This window comes from Peromyscus eremicus, chromosome 2 (genome assembly GCF_949786415.1).
Source record: "Peromyscus eremicus chromosome 2, PerEre_H2_v1, whole genome shotgun sequence".
In the NCBI taxonomy this organism is placed as follows: Eukaryota; Metazoa; Chordata; class Mammalia; order Rodentia; family Cricetidae; genus Peromyscus; species Peromyscus eremicus.
Genome location: NC_081417.1, coordinates 116,018,151 through 116,034,980, shown reverse-complemented (window position 1 = coordinate 116,034,980; position 16,830 = coordinate 116,018,151). Strand labels below are relative to the sequence as shown.

At 46.2% G+C, this 16,830-nt stretch overlaps 1 protein-coding gene across 1 annotated transcript; it reads right to left on the bottom strand.

The window, feature by feature from the left end:
- Window positions 1-1,669: 1,669 nt before the first annotated feature.
- Leprot (leptin receptor overlapping transcript) lies at window positions 1,670-14,566 on the bottom strand. The gene is made up of 5 exons (XM_059254580.1): window positions 14,449-14,566; window positions 8,943-9,018; window positions 5,103-5,289; window positions 3,411-3,560; window positions 1,670-2,267 (listed from the first exon to the last, which is right to left on the bottom strand). Exons 1-4 carry the CDS (start codon window positions 14,462-14,464, stop codon window positions 3,444-3,446), a joined length of 396 nt encoding a protein of 131 aa, XP_059110563.1. The 5' UTR covers window positions 14,465-14,566; the 3' UTR covers window positions 1,670-2,267; window positions 3,411-3,443.
- Between the last annotated feature and the right edge of the window lie 2,264 nt (window positions 14,567-16,830).

The following is a 16,830-nucleotide window of genomic DNA, read 5'->3' as shown; positions in this document are numbered from 1 at the left end:
GGGGTGCTTAGTGGGAAGCAGATAAGCACCTGTGAACACGAAAACAACTGAGAACCTTGGCCTGAAGAGGGGATGCTTGCCGCACCCCAAACATTACCATGCTTCTCTACACAGCTGTGCTGCCTGTTCGCTTTTCTGTGACCGAGAGTGGGTCAGAAGGCACTCTCACAAGCTCTGGGCTGTGGTACGTGGGGTGCCTGGGGGTACTGACACCAGTTTCAGAAGGGGGAGGAAAACAGACGGCATGCATTCCTTCTGTGAAGAAAGTGGACCAGATGACTTCCAACAGCACGAGATTCTCAGCTAAAGCTGATTAATGAGTGGGTGACGGGGTGAAGGTGAAGGAGAAACCTGAGAGGCGGGAGGAAGGATGGGGTAGAAGAAGAGAAGAATCCAGGTTGGAAGAGGAGGTAGGTCAAACTCACTGGAAGGTGCCTGGACCACAACGGTACCCACAGGCAGAAAAGAGTAAAAACTAATGAGGAACAACCTTGTTCTGAAAAAGAGGTGGGAGCTCCCACTGTCCTTCCTCCAAAACCTCAGAACTTTGAAACAGGACTCCATGTCAACTCAGGTAGGGGCCTTCAGCCTTACAGGTCAGGGCCAACAGTTTACCTGCCTTGGCCCATTCATAATAGCATGGCTGTGGAAGGGGTTTCCCATTCTCCTGCAAGCTAATTGCTGGAATGTGTTAGTCCTGGCATGAGAATTCTTGTGAGCAAGTCTTTGAAGCGTATTCTCAATTTTAGGATGTAATCAATACACTCTGGATTTTTAAATATATCTACAATAAAAGGATGAGTACTCCTTGGAAGTAAAAAAAAAAAAAATCCAACATTGTGACCAAGAAAAAAAACTGTACTAAATAAATATTCCTATATGGCTAACACTTATTGCTTATGCTAATTGGCACTATGGAATAAATGTGTTTCCTTTCAGACACACAGCAAATCTAATAATCTGTCGCATCAAATACTTTCTTAAAGATTTATTTGTTTATTTTATGTATATGTATGTATGTCTGTGTGTGTGTGTGTGTGTGTGTGTGTGTGTAGGTGCCCATAGAGCCACAAGGCACTGGATCCTTGGAATTACTGTTGTAAGTCAGCTGATGTGGGTGCTGGGAATTGAACCCAGGTCCTCTGCAGGAACAGCAAGCACTCTTAACCACTGGGCCATCTCTCTAGCCTCTCAAATACTTTTCACAGTACAGGTACCTTTCATCATCCTGGAAATAAAATCAAGAGCTAATTCTTAAGCCAGGTGTGGCGTATGTGCTGATAATCACAATACTCACCTGGAGGGTGAGACCGAAGTATCCAAAGAGCTTGAGGGTAGCCTGGGCTACTGAGGAAGATCCTATCTTAAAAAGAGAAAGGGGAGGGGGAAAAAGTAATACTTTAATCTTCTATATTAAAGTTATCATGGTTACCTGAGATGTGTTACAAGACATCTCTGAAAAAAATAGCATAAATTGATGGCTATTGCCATCTGAGGGAAAGAAAAGTTCTTACAGCCCACTGGACACTGGAAACAGTATCCCAGAAGTCCCCAATATTATTCTAAGACAGAAATTACTGCTCAAAGCTGCCCACTCCAGTGTCAAGAAATTCTCACTCATCCTTTAAGCAAGGTAACATGAGACGAAAGACATGAAATTCAACTCCCCTTCAGTGTTTAAAGTCAAATTTATTACAATAGCAAGAGTCATGATTAAAAATGCTGGTTAAAATGATCAAGTATCTAAATCATTTTTCTAATGTAAATACTAGAAATGACAACAATTCTATATGTACACAAAATATTGAAATACACATAATATCATGCACAAGGCCAAAAAATAACATTGCACGCTGTCCGCTGTCTGTCCATCTGCTGGCCCCAGCGTCACACCAGCCTGAGCTGGGTGTGCTGACTCCTCAGACCAGAAGCCTCAAGGATCGAGCGCTCTGGACACTCACCAGCTACTAATATTAATGCTTAAACACCGCTGTCGGCATCCTGATGAGGTGGCTGTTTTCACCTCCTTCTCCTGACAGGTCACAGATAAAAAGGATGAGCTGGAAAAACTGTTTATAAGAACCAACGTGGATCCCGTGTTTCCTGTGGAGGTGACATCAAGTTCCACACAAAGAAGGAAAAGTGCACCGACATGTAAATCCAAAGAAGCCATAAGCCTCTGCTTGCTCTTGACATTCATATGCCTCCAGGGGAGGCCAGAACCAGCCGGCCAAACGAGAATGATGGAGAGTGGGGGATGGGAGACACTGGAAAGGGGCAGGAAGCACAAAGTTTTAAAGGGAAATTTCAAAGAACTTTCGGTCTTCCCCTCCACTTATAGCAGGGACCCGCTACAGCCGGGGGGGGGGGGGGGGGGGGGGGGGGCAGCAGCAGGGCTTTTGGGTTATTTTGTAACTTATTCTGTGCAAACAGCCATGGCCCTTTAAATGATATGAGGATTGATTTGTTCCCTCCTAAGAACAGGTTCCCCCAATTTGTTGTTGTTTGGTTTTTGTTTTGTTTTGTTTTGGTTTGGTTTTTCAAGACAGGGTTTCTCTGTGTAGCCTTGGCTATCCTGGAACTTACTCTGTAGACCAGGCTAGCCTCAAACTCACAGAGATCCACCTGCTTCTGCCTCCTGAGTACTGGGATTAAAGGTGCGCGCCACCACGCCCTACCCAGATCCTCCCCCCCAAATTTGAGGAACATCCCAAATATAAGTTTAAACTTTTTTTTTTTTTTTTTTGGTTTTTTTGAGACAGGGTTTCTCTGTGTAGCTTTGCGCCTTTCCTGGAACTCGCTTTGGAGACCAGGCTGGCCTCGAACTCACAGAGATCCGCCTGGCTCTGCCTCCCGAGTGCTGGGATTAAAGGCGTGCGCCACCACCGCCCGGCAAGTTTAAACATTTTAGAAACACCAGGAGTCTGAACTTATTCTTAACATGGGGCAGGTAATGAGCATGCAACACCCAGAGGGGTTAAGTGTTGTGCCAAGCGGAGGACAGTGAGCTAGACATGATGCTGATTCCTCTACGACCAAGCTTCTCAGACTTCAACAGGCATGTGACAAGTGTGGAATGTCACCAGATGCACCTGGTCTAATGGGACTTCAGACCCCACATCCCCTGTGAACTCCCAGCACAGTGTGGGTGCGACTCGCTCTGAGATGGAGCTACAGTGTACAGAGAGAACATCAACTCTGTCTGGGCTGTCACAGATCCGTCCCAGTGCCTCTGATTACCCAAGTATGTCCCAAGCAGAATCTGAGTCGATGGAGTGACCTATCTGCCAGGAACAGAACTCATCTTTTGTTTACGACATCTTCCCTAAGATGATTATGATATAAAGGTATAAAAAACTCAGCATATTAAAATCCATAAGAAGACACCACATGTGCACAGATATACGTACAGTACAAACTCTAGGAAACCCGATGCTAAAGCGCTACCACTGTTCCCAACTGAAATCATCTCCTCTTCCAAAGACGAGGAAAAAGCCTTGAATTGTGAGGAAAATGACAGCATTGCCAGCCAGCACGAGGCCACAGGCTCCCCACTTGATCTGGAACACAAAAGAAGGGGGAAGTCACCTTCAGATTGTACTCTGCAAATCTCTTATTGGCTGCACCAGAAACCCCCACTGAAACGTGACCAAGGTCTCAGCCATTAGTTTAACTGATGCCATGATGCTTGTCAATTAAGTCTAGTATTATCCTTTACGTCGTCCCTGTTTTTAGTTGACAATGACTGCCTCAAGCAAAACACATGTAAGCAAGATTATTGATGATCCAATTACAACATTAGGCTCTGCATGCACCAACCTCTTTCACGGAGAACAGGAACTGGAAAGTTATGCATCTGTTTGCTTCTTTTCTAGGCAAGGCATACTTTTAAACAATAATCTGCATTTAAAGGAAAGGGGCATTCCAGCTGGGCAGCTGGCTTCCTTGGAGGCACAGCTGGGGACAAGAGTACCCTCTAGTGGGCATTTCTTTTTCTTTTGGCTTCAAATGAACCAACAGAAATATCAATGAAAGTTTCTTCCCCCAACACAAGCACAGTGCTGAAAGTAGAAATATCAGCACTTAAGGCAGAAGAAGGAGGCCACGGCCACCTCGTGTTCAGAGCTTCAGAAAGCCTCATGGCTTAAGGAAAGTTCGAGCTGGCGCAGCCTTAGGGGGGCTCTGGCTCAGTAGGCCCCAAGGACATTTGTGGCCTTCCTCTCGGTCCTCCTTTCTGCTTCATCATACTGCACTGTTCTTTACTCCACACAGTGCATTTTCATACCTAGGTGCCATTCCAACAGCCTTCTCTGCTTTAATCAAAATCCTACTGGGCTTTAGAGGCCCCCATCAAGCAGCTGCTGGCATTTCTCTCTTCCTGGTGCTCCTGTGGTATTCTTACCAATGTCCCTCCTCATACGTAGTATACCTTAGCATATATCCTCATCGGGGCATCATCGTGTTCTTCGAGTGCTGACAGTGTGAGATTTTTAGTCCTGGCATTTCATAAACGTATTTAATGCTGAATAAATAAACGAGACTTGTACATATTTGCACGTTTGACAGCCAATGTGGTTGGCAGAATAGAAACAAAGAGTAGGAGAGTCAGAGAACATCAAGAAACTGAATAAATTATACCCACAATGTTTGTTTACATGCCAAAAAAGAAAAAAAGCCTACAATGGCTGTGGTGATGTCGTCACTCACTAGATATTGCTCAGTATCTACCAGGGTACTGAGAAGTAAGCTCCTAGTTCCAATTTAATATGACCTTCATTTTCTGACTGGGGAAGCATCTTTTCTATCGTCTCTATGGCTTGCCCTGTCGTATAAGAGGCAGGAATCTAAGAATGATTGAAAAGAATGGCATAATGTGGAAAAAGCAAGAAGTCATACGATTTGACTAAAAGTTGTAGGAGAAACAAAGAAAGCATTCTGAAAATATGAGCACGACACTGATGAATCTCAAGTAGGAGAGAGAAACACAAGCCACAGCCAGCTTCAGGGAAAGCTGAAGCAATGAAAATGAACTTGAGGTCTCAGACACAGGCCTTTGAAACAAACCCTGACGGCCGACTGAAACAATAGAAAACAGAACTCACCACAGCCACGCGAGCAAGAATAACAGGAAATCCAAAGGCAGAAACAACAATCCCAGTAGTGAAGAAATATGCCAGCTCCCGACAGGCACTGCTGGTCGCATCCGAGTCATATGTGACCCTTTTGGCGATGAAGTAAGGGATGGGGGAGATGACGTAGAAAATCAAGACGAAGAGGGGCCAGTAAACGCTGTCCTCAGTGGAACCAAGATGAAACCCAAAAGAAACGTTACATCTTAACTCAAAGGCATATTACTGTTTCATTATCATTAGTTTACATGTTTAAGTAAAAACATTAATCAACTATAAATATTATATCATGAAAATATTTCTACCAGGCACAGATATAGTTAGGAAAACATTACTTATTCTCTAGTACATATGCAGTTTACATTATGTTAAAAAACTATGGAGTATTATATTACAGATCTGCATTTTCTTACAGTACTGAATCCAGGACTTTGTACAAGCTGGCAAGAACTCTACCACTGAGCTATACAGCTGGCCATGATCAGCACCTCCAAGGACAGGATCTTAAAAAGCCACCTGCTTTCCCTTCAGAACACAGTACAGTGGCTTACACATGCTAGTTTCATGAAGATCTTTTACATGCATGCATGCATGCATGCATGAAAGCTTCCAATGATTTAAAATGAAACACAAATCAGGTTCCACATCCGCTGTTTTCCATTTCTTCAATTCATTCTGGACCACCCCACCCTCATTCTCTTAACCCGTAGCCACAGCAGCCTTCTCCCTGCTCCTGGCACACTCTGGTCTCAAGCTTGCCTTGGGCTCTGACCTGCAGTGCAGTCTAAGCCGGAGACCCCTTCCTGAAGGTGACCCCAGTGACCCTTGCCTACAACACCCCTTTCTAGCTTTCTGCACAGCACCATTTGGTATCTTTGTGCTCACTAGAACAAAGATGTGATTTGTCTTAGTCAATCTCCATTTATCTCCAGAGCCCTGAATGGGACGTTCCACTTACACTTGTCAAGTAGGTGGGGGAAAAAAAAAAAGATTTTAGGAATGAAGGAATGAAAATGCACATTTGCTCACTGTATGTACCCAACACCACCTTGTATTACAGTAGATTACAAGTATAATGTCACACAAAGGAGGAAAACCACTTGCAGTGGTTAAGAATAGCCACTGAATTTACAATTGTGTTTTCCCTAAAAACACTTTCAAAATAACCAATCATCCTGGTTGCCTTCGGTTAGACACCCATTAGAGGAAAACACACCAGCCAGTCATCATCATCAACACACGGCACAATAACACACACCATCACCAAATGGTAATCATGCAGATCCACCCACACAGCAAGCGCCCCTGGGGTGAAGGGTGTAGGAAGTCGGGGTGATAACCAGGAAGCAAGAAGGGAGTGTCCTTCAGCAAGCCGACTCCGGAGGGAAACAATGAATGCAGGCTCCTCATTTGAAACTGCAGAGGTTATCAGAATATATTCCAGAAAGCACTGTTGCTAGGGGCTGCTAGGCAGTATCAGGACAGAGACAGTGAGGAGCAAGCTACAGAGGAGGGGCCTAACTGTCACCTGCACTCCCCCTGGAACACTGTGACAGTTTTCTGAGGCATACTCCAAGAGACTGTCTCACGCAGAGCAGGCCTCTGGCAAGAGAAGTCTTTTCATATACAAAATTTAACATTTAAATATCACCTGGGAAGACCAGAGACTGGCCAACTCTTTTCTGTAAAAGACCAAGCACAGACCACGAGTGGCCAGGCCACCTCAGGTCTCCGTCACCTCTACACTCTGCCACTGGGACGCAAAAGCGGTGCCGGTGGTCCCAACAAAGCCTGACCCACCAAAGTGGGCAACAGCTACACTGGCCAGTTTGCCAACTTCTGATCCAGACGGAAGTCCCAAGTCACTGTCACAGAGGCGTAAAATGCGTCTCTGTGTGGTGGCGGCAATGTGGGCTGTTCTCATCTTACGGAGACATGGTACCTTACGGAGAGTTCAAACACCTGGATTCCAGTAGTCATGGAATGACAAACAGTGCCTTGGCCAAGAGTCAGCAGAGTGCCACAGCCACGCCTGCCATTTCTTACTGTACAGTCAGCCAGGCTTTCACCATCCCAGGCTTTCTTTTCCCAGGCAGGAAGGGGAACAACATATCCCTAAACCAGAATACAGTAATAGCTGTGAAAACTCTGAACAAATGTGTGTGCTTACATCATGTTTAAATAATGTGTGTGATCACTTCTAACTCCATGGTAGATTTGAACTCAGCAATGTTTTTCCTGGTTAGTTTTTTGCCAACTTGACACAAACTAAAGTCATTTGAGAAGAGGGAACCTCACTTGAGAAAATACCTCCGTAAGACTGGCCTATAGGCTAGCCTGTGGGCATTTTCTTGACTTATGATTGATGCGGAAGGTCCAGCCCACTGTGTGTGTGTGTGTGGTGTCACCCTGAGCAAGTGGTCCTGAGGTGTGTAAGAAAGCAAGCAATGAGGAGCGAGCCAGGAAGCAGCATTCCTCGCAGCCTCTGCTTCAGTTCCTGCCTTCCGTTCCTGCCCTGACTTCTCTTGCCAGAGGCCTGCTCTGCGTGAGACAGTCTCTTGGAGTATGCCTTCATGATGGACTACAACTGTAGGCTGAAATAAAGCCTTTCTCCCTAGGCTGCTTTTAGTCATGAGGTTTTATCCCAGCAATAGAAAACCCAAGACAGAGGTCACAAAAACCAGTTCCAGCTGGTCTCAGTCGCACAGGTTAGGTCAGGCATTCAAGCCACTCACCACTCATTCAAGCTGGCAGGAACTCGCCTGAGCCCTGATATCAATGAATACAACCAACTGTCACCTACACAGGCCATTTCCACGGCTCCAGGCCCCATCTACATCTCTGACAGTGGTCCCTCAGGATCCATCCGGATTACAGTCTCTGTCACTACATTCCTACCTAGCCTCATGATATGTTTTCCCAGCTCCTGCTGTCTGGACATGCATCTAACCTCCTCCACAGGGCATACAAAGCCCCAAAGAACTGGCCCTACATGCTGGGTTAATCCTCCTTTAGTGGGTTGCAGCACAAAGGCTACCGACTGTTCCCTATGCCTGTGATGCAGAGAACGTCTGGCTCATCCACTAAGTCTTGGCTCAGGAGAAATGCGCAGGTCCACTCTCTGAGCTCCCACTGTCTCTACACTCTTGTTTCCTCAATTAATTGTCTGTCTCTCTCTTCCAACTTCAACTGCAAGCTCCTGTGGGCAGGACGCATGCTCACAACCCAGCTGCTTCAGGCTCAGAGCTTAACAACTGTTTATTAAATTAATGCACCCATTTTTTTTTAAAGGAGTTTTTTCTCTACATAAATACACTGGTACCTGAAGGGGCTGAATTCCTAATGTAGACTTCACCAACTTGTGCATCACAGCATGGGCCACACTGATCAGACGTTGACAGTGACAGTAACAGAGAAGTTACTTTGAGAGCTGGAGAGTAGGTAGGTAAAGTGCTCGCTGTACAAACACAAAAGACCCGAGTTCAATCCCTAGCAGTCATGTAAAAAGCCTGATGCAGTAGTGTACACCTGCAATCCCAGCACTTGGGGTGGGGTGGGGGTGGGGGGACAGAGGGATCTGCATAGCTTGTTGGCCAGTCTAACCAAATGAGCAAGCTCCAGGTTTACTTAGAGATCCTGTCTCAAAAAAATAAGGTGGGAAAAAAGAAAATAAGGTAGAGAAGAGACTGGAAGACACATCACCTCCACAAATGCCTACATACACGCGCATGTACACACACACACCACACACACACACACACACACACACACACACACACACACACAGAGTAATTCCTTTGTCAAACAACTTACCCATAGTCCTCCAAGGCACATCCCAGCATGAGAAAAGTCAGCCCAATAGCCCCGCTGAAGGATAGTGCCACGAGAGCTGTGGAAAACACACGTGAATGTTAAAGGTTCTAATCGATGGTTGTTTGGGGTGATGGGTCCAGAAACCACTAATAGGTGCAGAGTTTTGTCTAAGGGATGGCAAATGTCCTGGGACTAGATGGCGGTGGAGGCAGCACGACCTTGTGAATATGATAAAGTCAACAGAATTTTACATTTAAAAAGGCTGAGTTTATGCTATCTGAATATATCTCAGTAACGCATGGCTGGCAGGTTGGCTCAGCAGATAAAGGCACCTGCTGCAAGCCTGATGAGCTGAGTTCAATCTCCAGGACCCACACTGTGGAAGGAGAGAACCAGCTCCTGCAGGTTATCTTCTAACCTCCACAGGTGTGCTGTATGTGCAAACTCACATACATTTTTTTAAAGATGAAATTTAAGGAGAGGTTGTTGTGGGATATTTGTACCCTGTGTGGAGGAGTATTGCTGTGATTGTGGTCATAAAAAGCTGGATGGCCAATAGCTAGACAAGAGGTACAGGTGGGATTTCTGGGGACAGAAAGGAAGAGGAGGAGGAATCCAGGCACATGGGGAGACGCCTGGAGACATGGAAAGGAAACAAGAGGCGCAAGATGGAAGAGGGGTAATGCCATGTGATAGAACATAGATATATAAATGGGTTAATTTAGGTTATAAGAGCTAGTTAGGAACAAGCCTAAGATATAGGCCAAGCTTTCATAATTAATAAGAAGTCTCCGTGTCATTATTTGGGAGCTGGCTGGTGAGACAGAAAAATACTCATTACAAGAGGTCACAAATTTAAGCAAATGTAGCAATTTACTTATGTCATTAATTAATGTTACATTTGACTATCTAATGAGTACTACTATGTGACTGAATGTCTGTGTACCTTTTAAATTAATATATTTGAAATCATAACTCCTGGTGAGATGGTCTTAAGAAGTGAGGCCTTTGGGTTTGTTTTCTTTAAAACAATGTAGTCCAAGCTGGCTTCCAACTTGAGATCTTCCTGCCTCCACAGCTCAAGAGCTGGGATAATAGGCATGCATAGCCACACATTTAGAAAATCAATATATTGAGACGAGAGCATGATTGTAGAGTTCTTTTGACAGGACCAGTGTCCTTATCACAAGAGAAAGAAACTTCTCTTTTTCACTGTCTGCTCCTTGATCCTGGACTTCCTGGCCTCCAATACTCAGGATTAAGTCATTTAAACTACCCAGTTTGTGGTTCATTTGGTCCAATAGCCCACAGTGAGAATGGCAATGGCCTCTGCCCACCACTTTAAAACCAAAGGTGGAAAGCTCTCTGGCCACTCCAGCAACTTGGCCTTGCCTACCACATGGGTTCTCTCTACATGTGCCAAGATCGTCAACACCAGTGAGGGGAACTCACAACATGCCTTCATAGGAAACGATCCCCAACAGTGGCCACTGTCTAAATCCCCACACTCACTGGATACTCACATCAGAACATGTCTGCCCTTTCCACTTTGCTCTGTGACAGCCCATCAGGTTAACTCTGAGTCACCAAATGGGTCTCAGATGTCAATTCTGCAACCAGCTGGTTGCACGACCTTAGGCAGCTGGACCTCTCTGAGCCTAGTTTCTTACCTGTAAAGTGGCGATGATGGTCCCATTTCAAGGGATTTTTGGAAATTAAATTGGATCATCTATACATGGTGCTCGATAAAAGGGCTCAACCGATGCTGGCTAGGCAGCTCTCCACTCACCCAGCTATTCGATAAAATAATAAATCAGAAGCACAGGATACCAGATCATCCAGACTTTCTTCTTAAAATCCCTAATATAACTAGTCACTGACTAATGAAGACTTTTTTAAAATTTTTATTTATTTTTATGTGCATTGGTGTTCTGCCTGTGTAAGGGGGTCCAGTCCCTTGGAACTGGAGTTACAGACAGTTGTAAGCCACTATGTGAGGGCTGGGAGTTGAACCTGGGTCTTCTAGAAGAATAGTCAGTGTTCTTAACCGCTGAGCCATGTCTCCAGCCCCTAATCAATTTTTATTGCCTTCTTTTATTAAGAGATTTAGAAAGAGTGTTCAATAGAAAGAAACCATTATGCTTTCTAGGAAACCTGGATGAATACAGATGTCAGGGGAGGAGGAAGGAATTTCTATCTTAGTGTCTATCTTTTTCTACTAATATGGTATTTTTAATGGACAAATGTCTGTGAGTTTAGAAGTTGCCTGGCCCTTTCCTCATAGCCTTGCCCTGTTCCTCTGTGACAGACCGCCTGCAAAGTTCTCTCTTCCAGGAACCTACAGCATGTGAACCACAGACCTACTTCTTCTTTCTGTTCCAAAATCATCTCAAAGTTCACAACCATATTTCTGCTCAGTGACTTTAAGGCCTGTGTGTGTGTGTGTGTGTGTGTGTGTGTGTGTGTGTGTGTATTCAGGAATTGCACTCTCTGCCTACTTCCTCTCTTTTTAAATTATGTGTAATGATGTGTCTGGGGGTGGGGGACGGGTCTATGTGCCACAGCACATGTAAAGACAAACTTGTAAGTCAGTTCTCTCCTCCCACTTCCCATGGGTTCCTGGGATTGAACTGAGATCCCTCAGTTTGCAGAGCGAGCATCTGCTGAGCTAGCTTGCCAGCTTGCTGCCATTTCTTAAATTTCAGTAGGAGCTAACCAACAACTCAAGTCCGTCTCTTTGCACTTTACACTTGACTGCTGAAAGCTCAGTTCAACCCCAAGCTCCCAGAACAAGGGCCCAGGCATACCCAAGGCTCCATCCCACAGCAGATCCTAAGAACTCTATTTCTCATCTAGATTACTGTGCCCGTAGAGCCAAAGCCAAGAAGGACCTCAAATCCAACATGTAAAATGACCTTCCATTCCTACTCCAATCCCACCCTTTTAAACACATGCTTCATCTTACCCTGAAGCCCGGTTTTAGAGGGCTGAAACCTTAGCTGTCCTCTACAGCTCATCAAAGTAACTCATTTTACCAGACCTCACTCAAAACGGCCGTCTTCTCTTGAACTCTTTGCTACTGTGTAAGAGCAGCCCTTATGCTTTCCTCCTGCTGCCGACTGAGCCTCTCCCTAGCCTTCCTCCATACAGATGATTAGCTGCCTGTGTGCTGCCCTCTGCATCTCTGGTCACAGCCCACAAGCTGCTCTATCACTAGAGGCTCACTACAATCTCACTCCGAACATCTCCAGCTTCGACCCTCCCCCACTCCTCCAAGTCCCTGAGAACAAGAAAAGAAGATGTGTTCTTTCACGGCCTCTGCCCTAGTCGGACATTGTTCTGTCCAGCTGGAATGTATTCTGGTCCCAACCCCACCCTTGCGGGGCCCTATAAATTCAGCTGAAGTATTTCCCCTTCTGTCACCTGCCCCCATGGAGGAGTGGTCATCCACGCTGGCTTCACAACGGATTACCACAAACTGGGTGACTGAGAACCAGAGACAATAATTCTCTTAGTTCTGGAATCAAGGTGTGGGCGGGGCCGTTCTCTTTCTGAAGTCTCTAAGGAGCAAGCTTTCTTGCCTAACTCCCAGTGCCAGCACTACTGGCTTGCAGCTTACCATTCCAATGTCCATTACTGTTTTTTTTTTTTTTTTTATTTTAAAAAAATTATTTACTTAGGCTTATCTATCTAGACATGGGAGTGTGCCATAGTACATTTACATGTGTGGAAGTAAGAGTTGGTTCTCTCCAGTTTCCCCATGTAGGTCCCAGGGATCAAACTCAGGTCTTGAGGTTTGGCAATGAGTGTCCTGCCTATTAAGCCAGTGGTTCTCAAACTGTGGGTCGTGACCCCTTTGGGAGGTGAAAGGACCCTTTTCACAGGGGTCACCTGAGATCATCAGAAAGCACAAATATTTACATTACAATTCATAACAATGGCAACATTACAGTTATGAAGTTAGCAATAAATATAATTTTCCGGTTAAGGGTCACCATGCCATGAGGAATGGTGTTAAAGGGTCCTTCCAGCATTAGGCAGGTTGAGGACCACTGTACTAAGCCATCTTGTAGCCCTCTACTTCTGTCCTTATATGGTGCTCTCCCTGTATGTCTTCATGCACAAATTTCTCTGTTATCTGAAGGACATCGTGCAAGGCAGTAAATACTACCTTCGGCTGATTAACATCTGCTGTTTGCAAATAAGGTCACACCCTTATTTGCCACTAGGGAGTTACAACTTGAACATATCTTTGGAGGGACATGATTCACCCACCCCAACATATTATCTCTATGTTCCCAACTGTCTCTGAGCACACCTCATTTACTTACACAGCAATATAATTATCTGCAGCCGTCAAGTCAGTAAATTTCTCATTTATCTTTTATCCTAAGTCTCCAATATAGTTCTTAGAAACAGCTGAATTACCCAAAAAATTTTTTTACTTTGCTTAGTTCTTGTCCACTTCATAGCCTGAGTTCCTTTTCACTACATGATTTCTAGCACGTTCACACATAAACTACTGTTACTATTTTGTACTTTGTGGCCATGACCAAACACTCTGTAGTGGGGAGACACCACTTCCCCTGTTTTCTGCACGGCTTTCAAATGGATATATTATATGGTGGACACTGCCCAAGTAAACCACGTTTATTCAGCTGATATGGAAAAGGAAAGTCCTCCAGAAATGATAAGGTATGTCTGTTACTGCTACTCAACACAGACACATTCATAGTGCACCCAAGTACACATGCATATACACTGTGTCCATCTGTACACATGTTGGTAAGTGGGAAGGTCTTGGTGGACAGTTTTTAAGGAAAGGAAGTCCAACAGAGACAAGTTAGTCTACTTTGTGCAGATGATCAGAAATCCAATCAGGAAGCCTTCCAATAACTACGTCCCCACTCAGACCCCCATTGCTCTTCATTCATACAGATCAGGGTGGTCATCTCGGTACCCTCTTTTATCACCATTCAAAAACACCAACAGCACACCCACTGCTTTGTCTGTTCACAGTCGAGTTAAAGAAAACACTCAAAATCTTGTTAAAATCCCACCTAATCACAGCCCCCAGGCTGCGACGAATAGAGTGTTTCTGGTTACTTTTCACGGCCACACGCCCGGAATTGATTCTGCCCATCTAGAAAATCGTAAGGAACAACAGAACCAAGTTTCCAACATCCAGCCTGGAGACAAAGGCTCCTCTGTAAGCCACAGGAAACTGCGGAGGAGCAGGAAGGTGAGGATGTGGGACCCTGGTGTGACCCGCGGGGAACTGAGAAGCCCAGGAGGCGACAGGGGAATGCACAGCCCACAGGGGGAAGCCTCCGCCAGGGGTCTGGCGGGCGTGGGCACGAGCATTTACAGGGTCCGCGAAACACCGCTGCAGCGCACCCGGGAGGCCGGGGTCTGCAAGAGCCCGCACGCTCAGCAAGCTGGGAGCCGCACAGCTAGGAGCCGGAGCGACCCCAACCACCAGCCGCGGGCGGGGGTCGCGGTGTACCTTTAACGCCCGCCATGTCTCTGGAGCTGAGGCCGTCGCTGCTTCCGGCTTCCTCCAAAAGCCGCCCCCACCCAGACTAGCAAGGGCTGGCGTGCGAATCCGGGACCCGCCCGGACTCGCAGGGTCCGCCCTTGATGACATTATCCCCGCCCTCAGCCAGCGTGACCCCGCCCCCTTCTACAGGACCCGCCTCCTGTTGTTTTAGGCTCCACCTCCGTCCTCCCATCCCGTTCGCGGAGCCCCGCCCTCGAGGCCTGAGCCCACCCCTCCAAATGGGTTCCGCCCCTGATCCCTGGGGTTCCACCCTCGGCTCCCGGAGCCCCGCCCCCAGAGGACAGAGCCCGCCCCACCATGCAGAACCCGATTCCTACTGGATTTGGCTTCTGCCACTCATAAATTCACGCCCAATTCGGCTGGACCCATGCTACAGGCACACAACACTTCCTGTGCTGATCCCGCCCATGGAGACCCGCCCCAGGCGTCTCTACACACTTCGCAGACTTATAACTCCGCCCCCAGTTCTCAGAGCCCCGCCCCCACTGCGCCGATCCTGCCCGGTCTGGCAGAACCCCGCCTCCGCTGGATTGTACGCGCCTCCGCCGCTCAGAGCCCGGACTCTACTGGTCCTAATTACTGCCACTCAAACTTCGTTCACGTAGTCTCCAAGCCCCTGGCACAGAACTCTGCTCCTAGTCTCGGCGCCCCTCATACTTTCACTACCTCAGAGTAACCCCTTAATTTTAACTTCAAGGATCCTAGAAATCCTGAGACGTCCCAGCCACGCCCCTCAGTCTGGGGACCAAACCTCCCTCACAGTCGCGGCTTCGGTCTCAGATGCTGCCTCAGGATATTCTAGATGCTTTGTAGCTGCATTAACATGTTGTGTAAACTAGTGTGTCCGTCTGTCTCCTTCATTCTTGTTTATTTGTAGCGATAAGTACTATATAGACTCTTTGGGTCCGAAGTTCTGCTGAGTCCTTAAATAAAGAGCTATTATTTTTTGCAACGTGGATCTGCAAGTAACCAATTTTCGCTCCCCCAGAGCCATTTTTTTTTCTTACCTTCATCCAGAATCTTTCTTAGAAACCATCCAGAAAGGGATTCAGAAAGGATAGGAACTGTGCCAAACAGCTCCTTAGATAAGGTTAAAAAGATAAGAACCACGAAGAAACACATTTTTGGGAAACACAATATTTGCGTAACTGATTACAATATAACGACTTTTTAAGTTTATACTGTTAATCATATTGTAACCATTACAAGTTAAGCCACTCATCCTAAGTGTGTAGAGAATAAACAGTGTACATAGGGTCTGGTACTATCCGCAGTGTCAGGCGTCTGCCAGCATCGTGGACAATACACCTGATGAAAAGAGGGCATTGTAGTACCTGTAAAAACACTCAGGAAATTGCTCCGTCGAACCTGTTTTTAATTCCTCCTTTATAACTAACCATTGAGCTACTTTAATGAGGAGCTAGGATATTTTCCCACTTTAAATGATTAGGATACATTCTCCTTACATTCTCAATCATTTAGTTTGTCCCTGAAAGGCCATGTAGAGGCGTTTGCCAAAGTCTTCTGTGTCACCCTGCATCTAATCCCATGATTTGAGAGAAACTGACATCAGAGGCAGTGTAGTGTGAATGCCCAAGGCTTGGCAAAAAATACTGAAAAAATGGTAAGAAGAAGGAGAAAGAAGAGGAGGAGCAGAAAGGAAGGAAGGGAGCTGGGTGGTGGTGGTGGTGGTGGTGGTGGTGGTGGTGGTGGTGGTGGCGCACGCCTTTAATCCCAGCCCTGGGAGGCAGAGCCAGGTGGATCTCTGTGAGTTCCAGGCCAGCCTGGTCTACAGAGTGAGTTCCAGGACAGGCGCAAAAACTACAGAGAAACCCTGTCTCGAACCCCCCCCCCCCCAAAAAAAAAAGAAGGAAGGAAGGAAGACAGAGAGAGAGAGAGAGAGAGAGAGAGAGAGAGAGAGAGAGAGAGAGAGAGAGAGAAGGAAGGAAGGAAGGAAGGAAGGAAGGAAGGAAGGAAAAAAGAGAGAAAGAAAGAAAAAGAGAAAGTTAGTTGTTGGCCCCAGGGTCATGTTTGGGACCAGGATAATTCTGAGACAGTGAGTGTATCTCCAGCTGCTTTCTGCCACACCACTGCCCTTTCACTTCACTGAGCACATTAAAAAGGTCACCTTGCCAGAGGGTTTGACCATCACCTGAGAAATCAGGCTTTTCTTTTGCCAGATAGTACACTGAATAACCACTGTACTCACCCATTCCACATTTCCACAAGAAGAGCCACCAAAACCTGCATCTCACCCCAACCAGCCATTCCTATGCTACTGGACTGTACACGACCTGGGTCTCCGTCTTACTGCCTACCACTAGAACA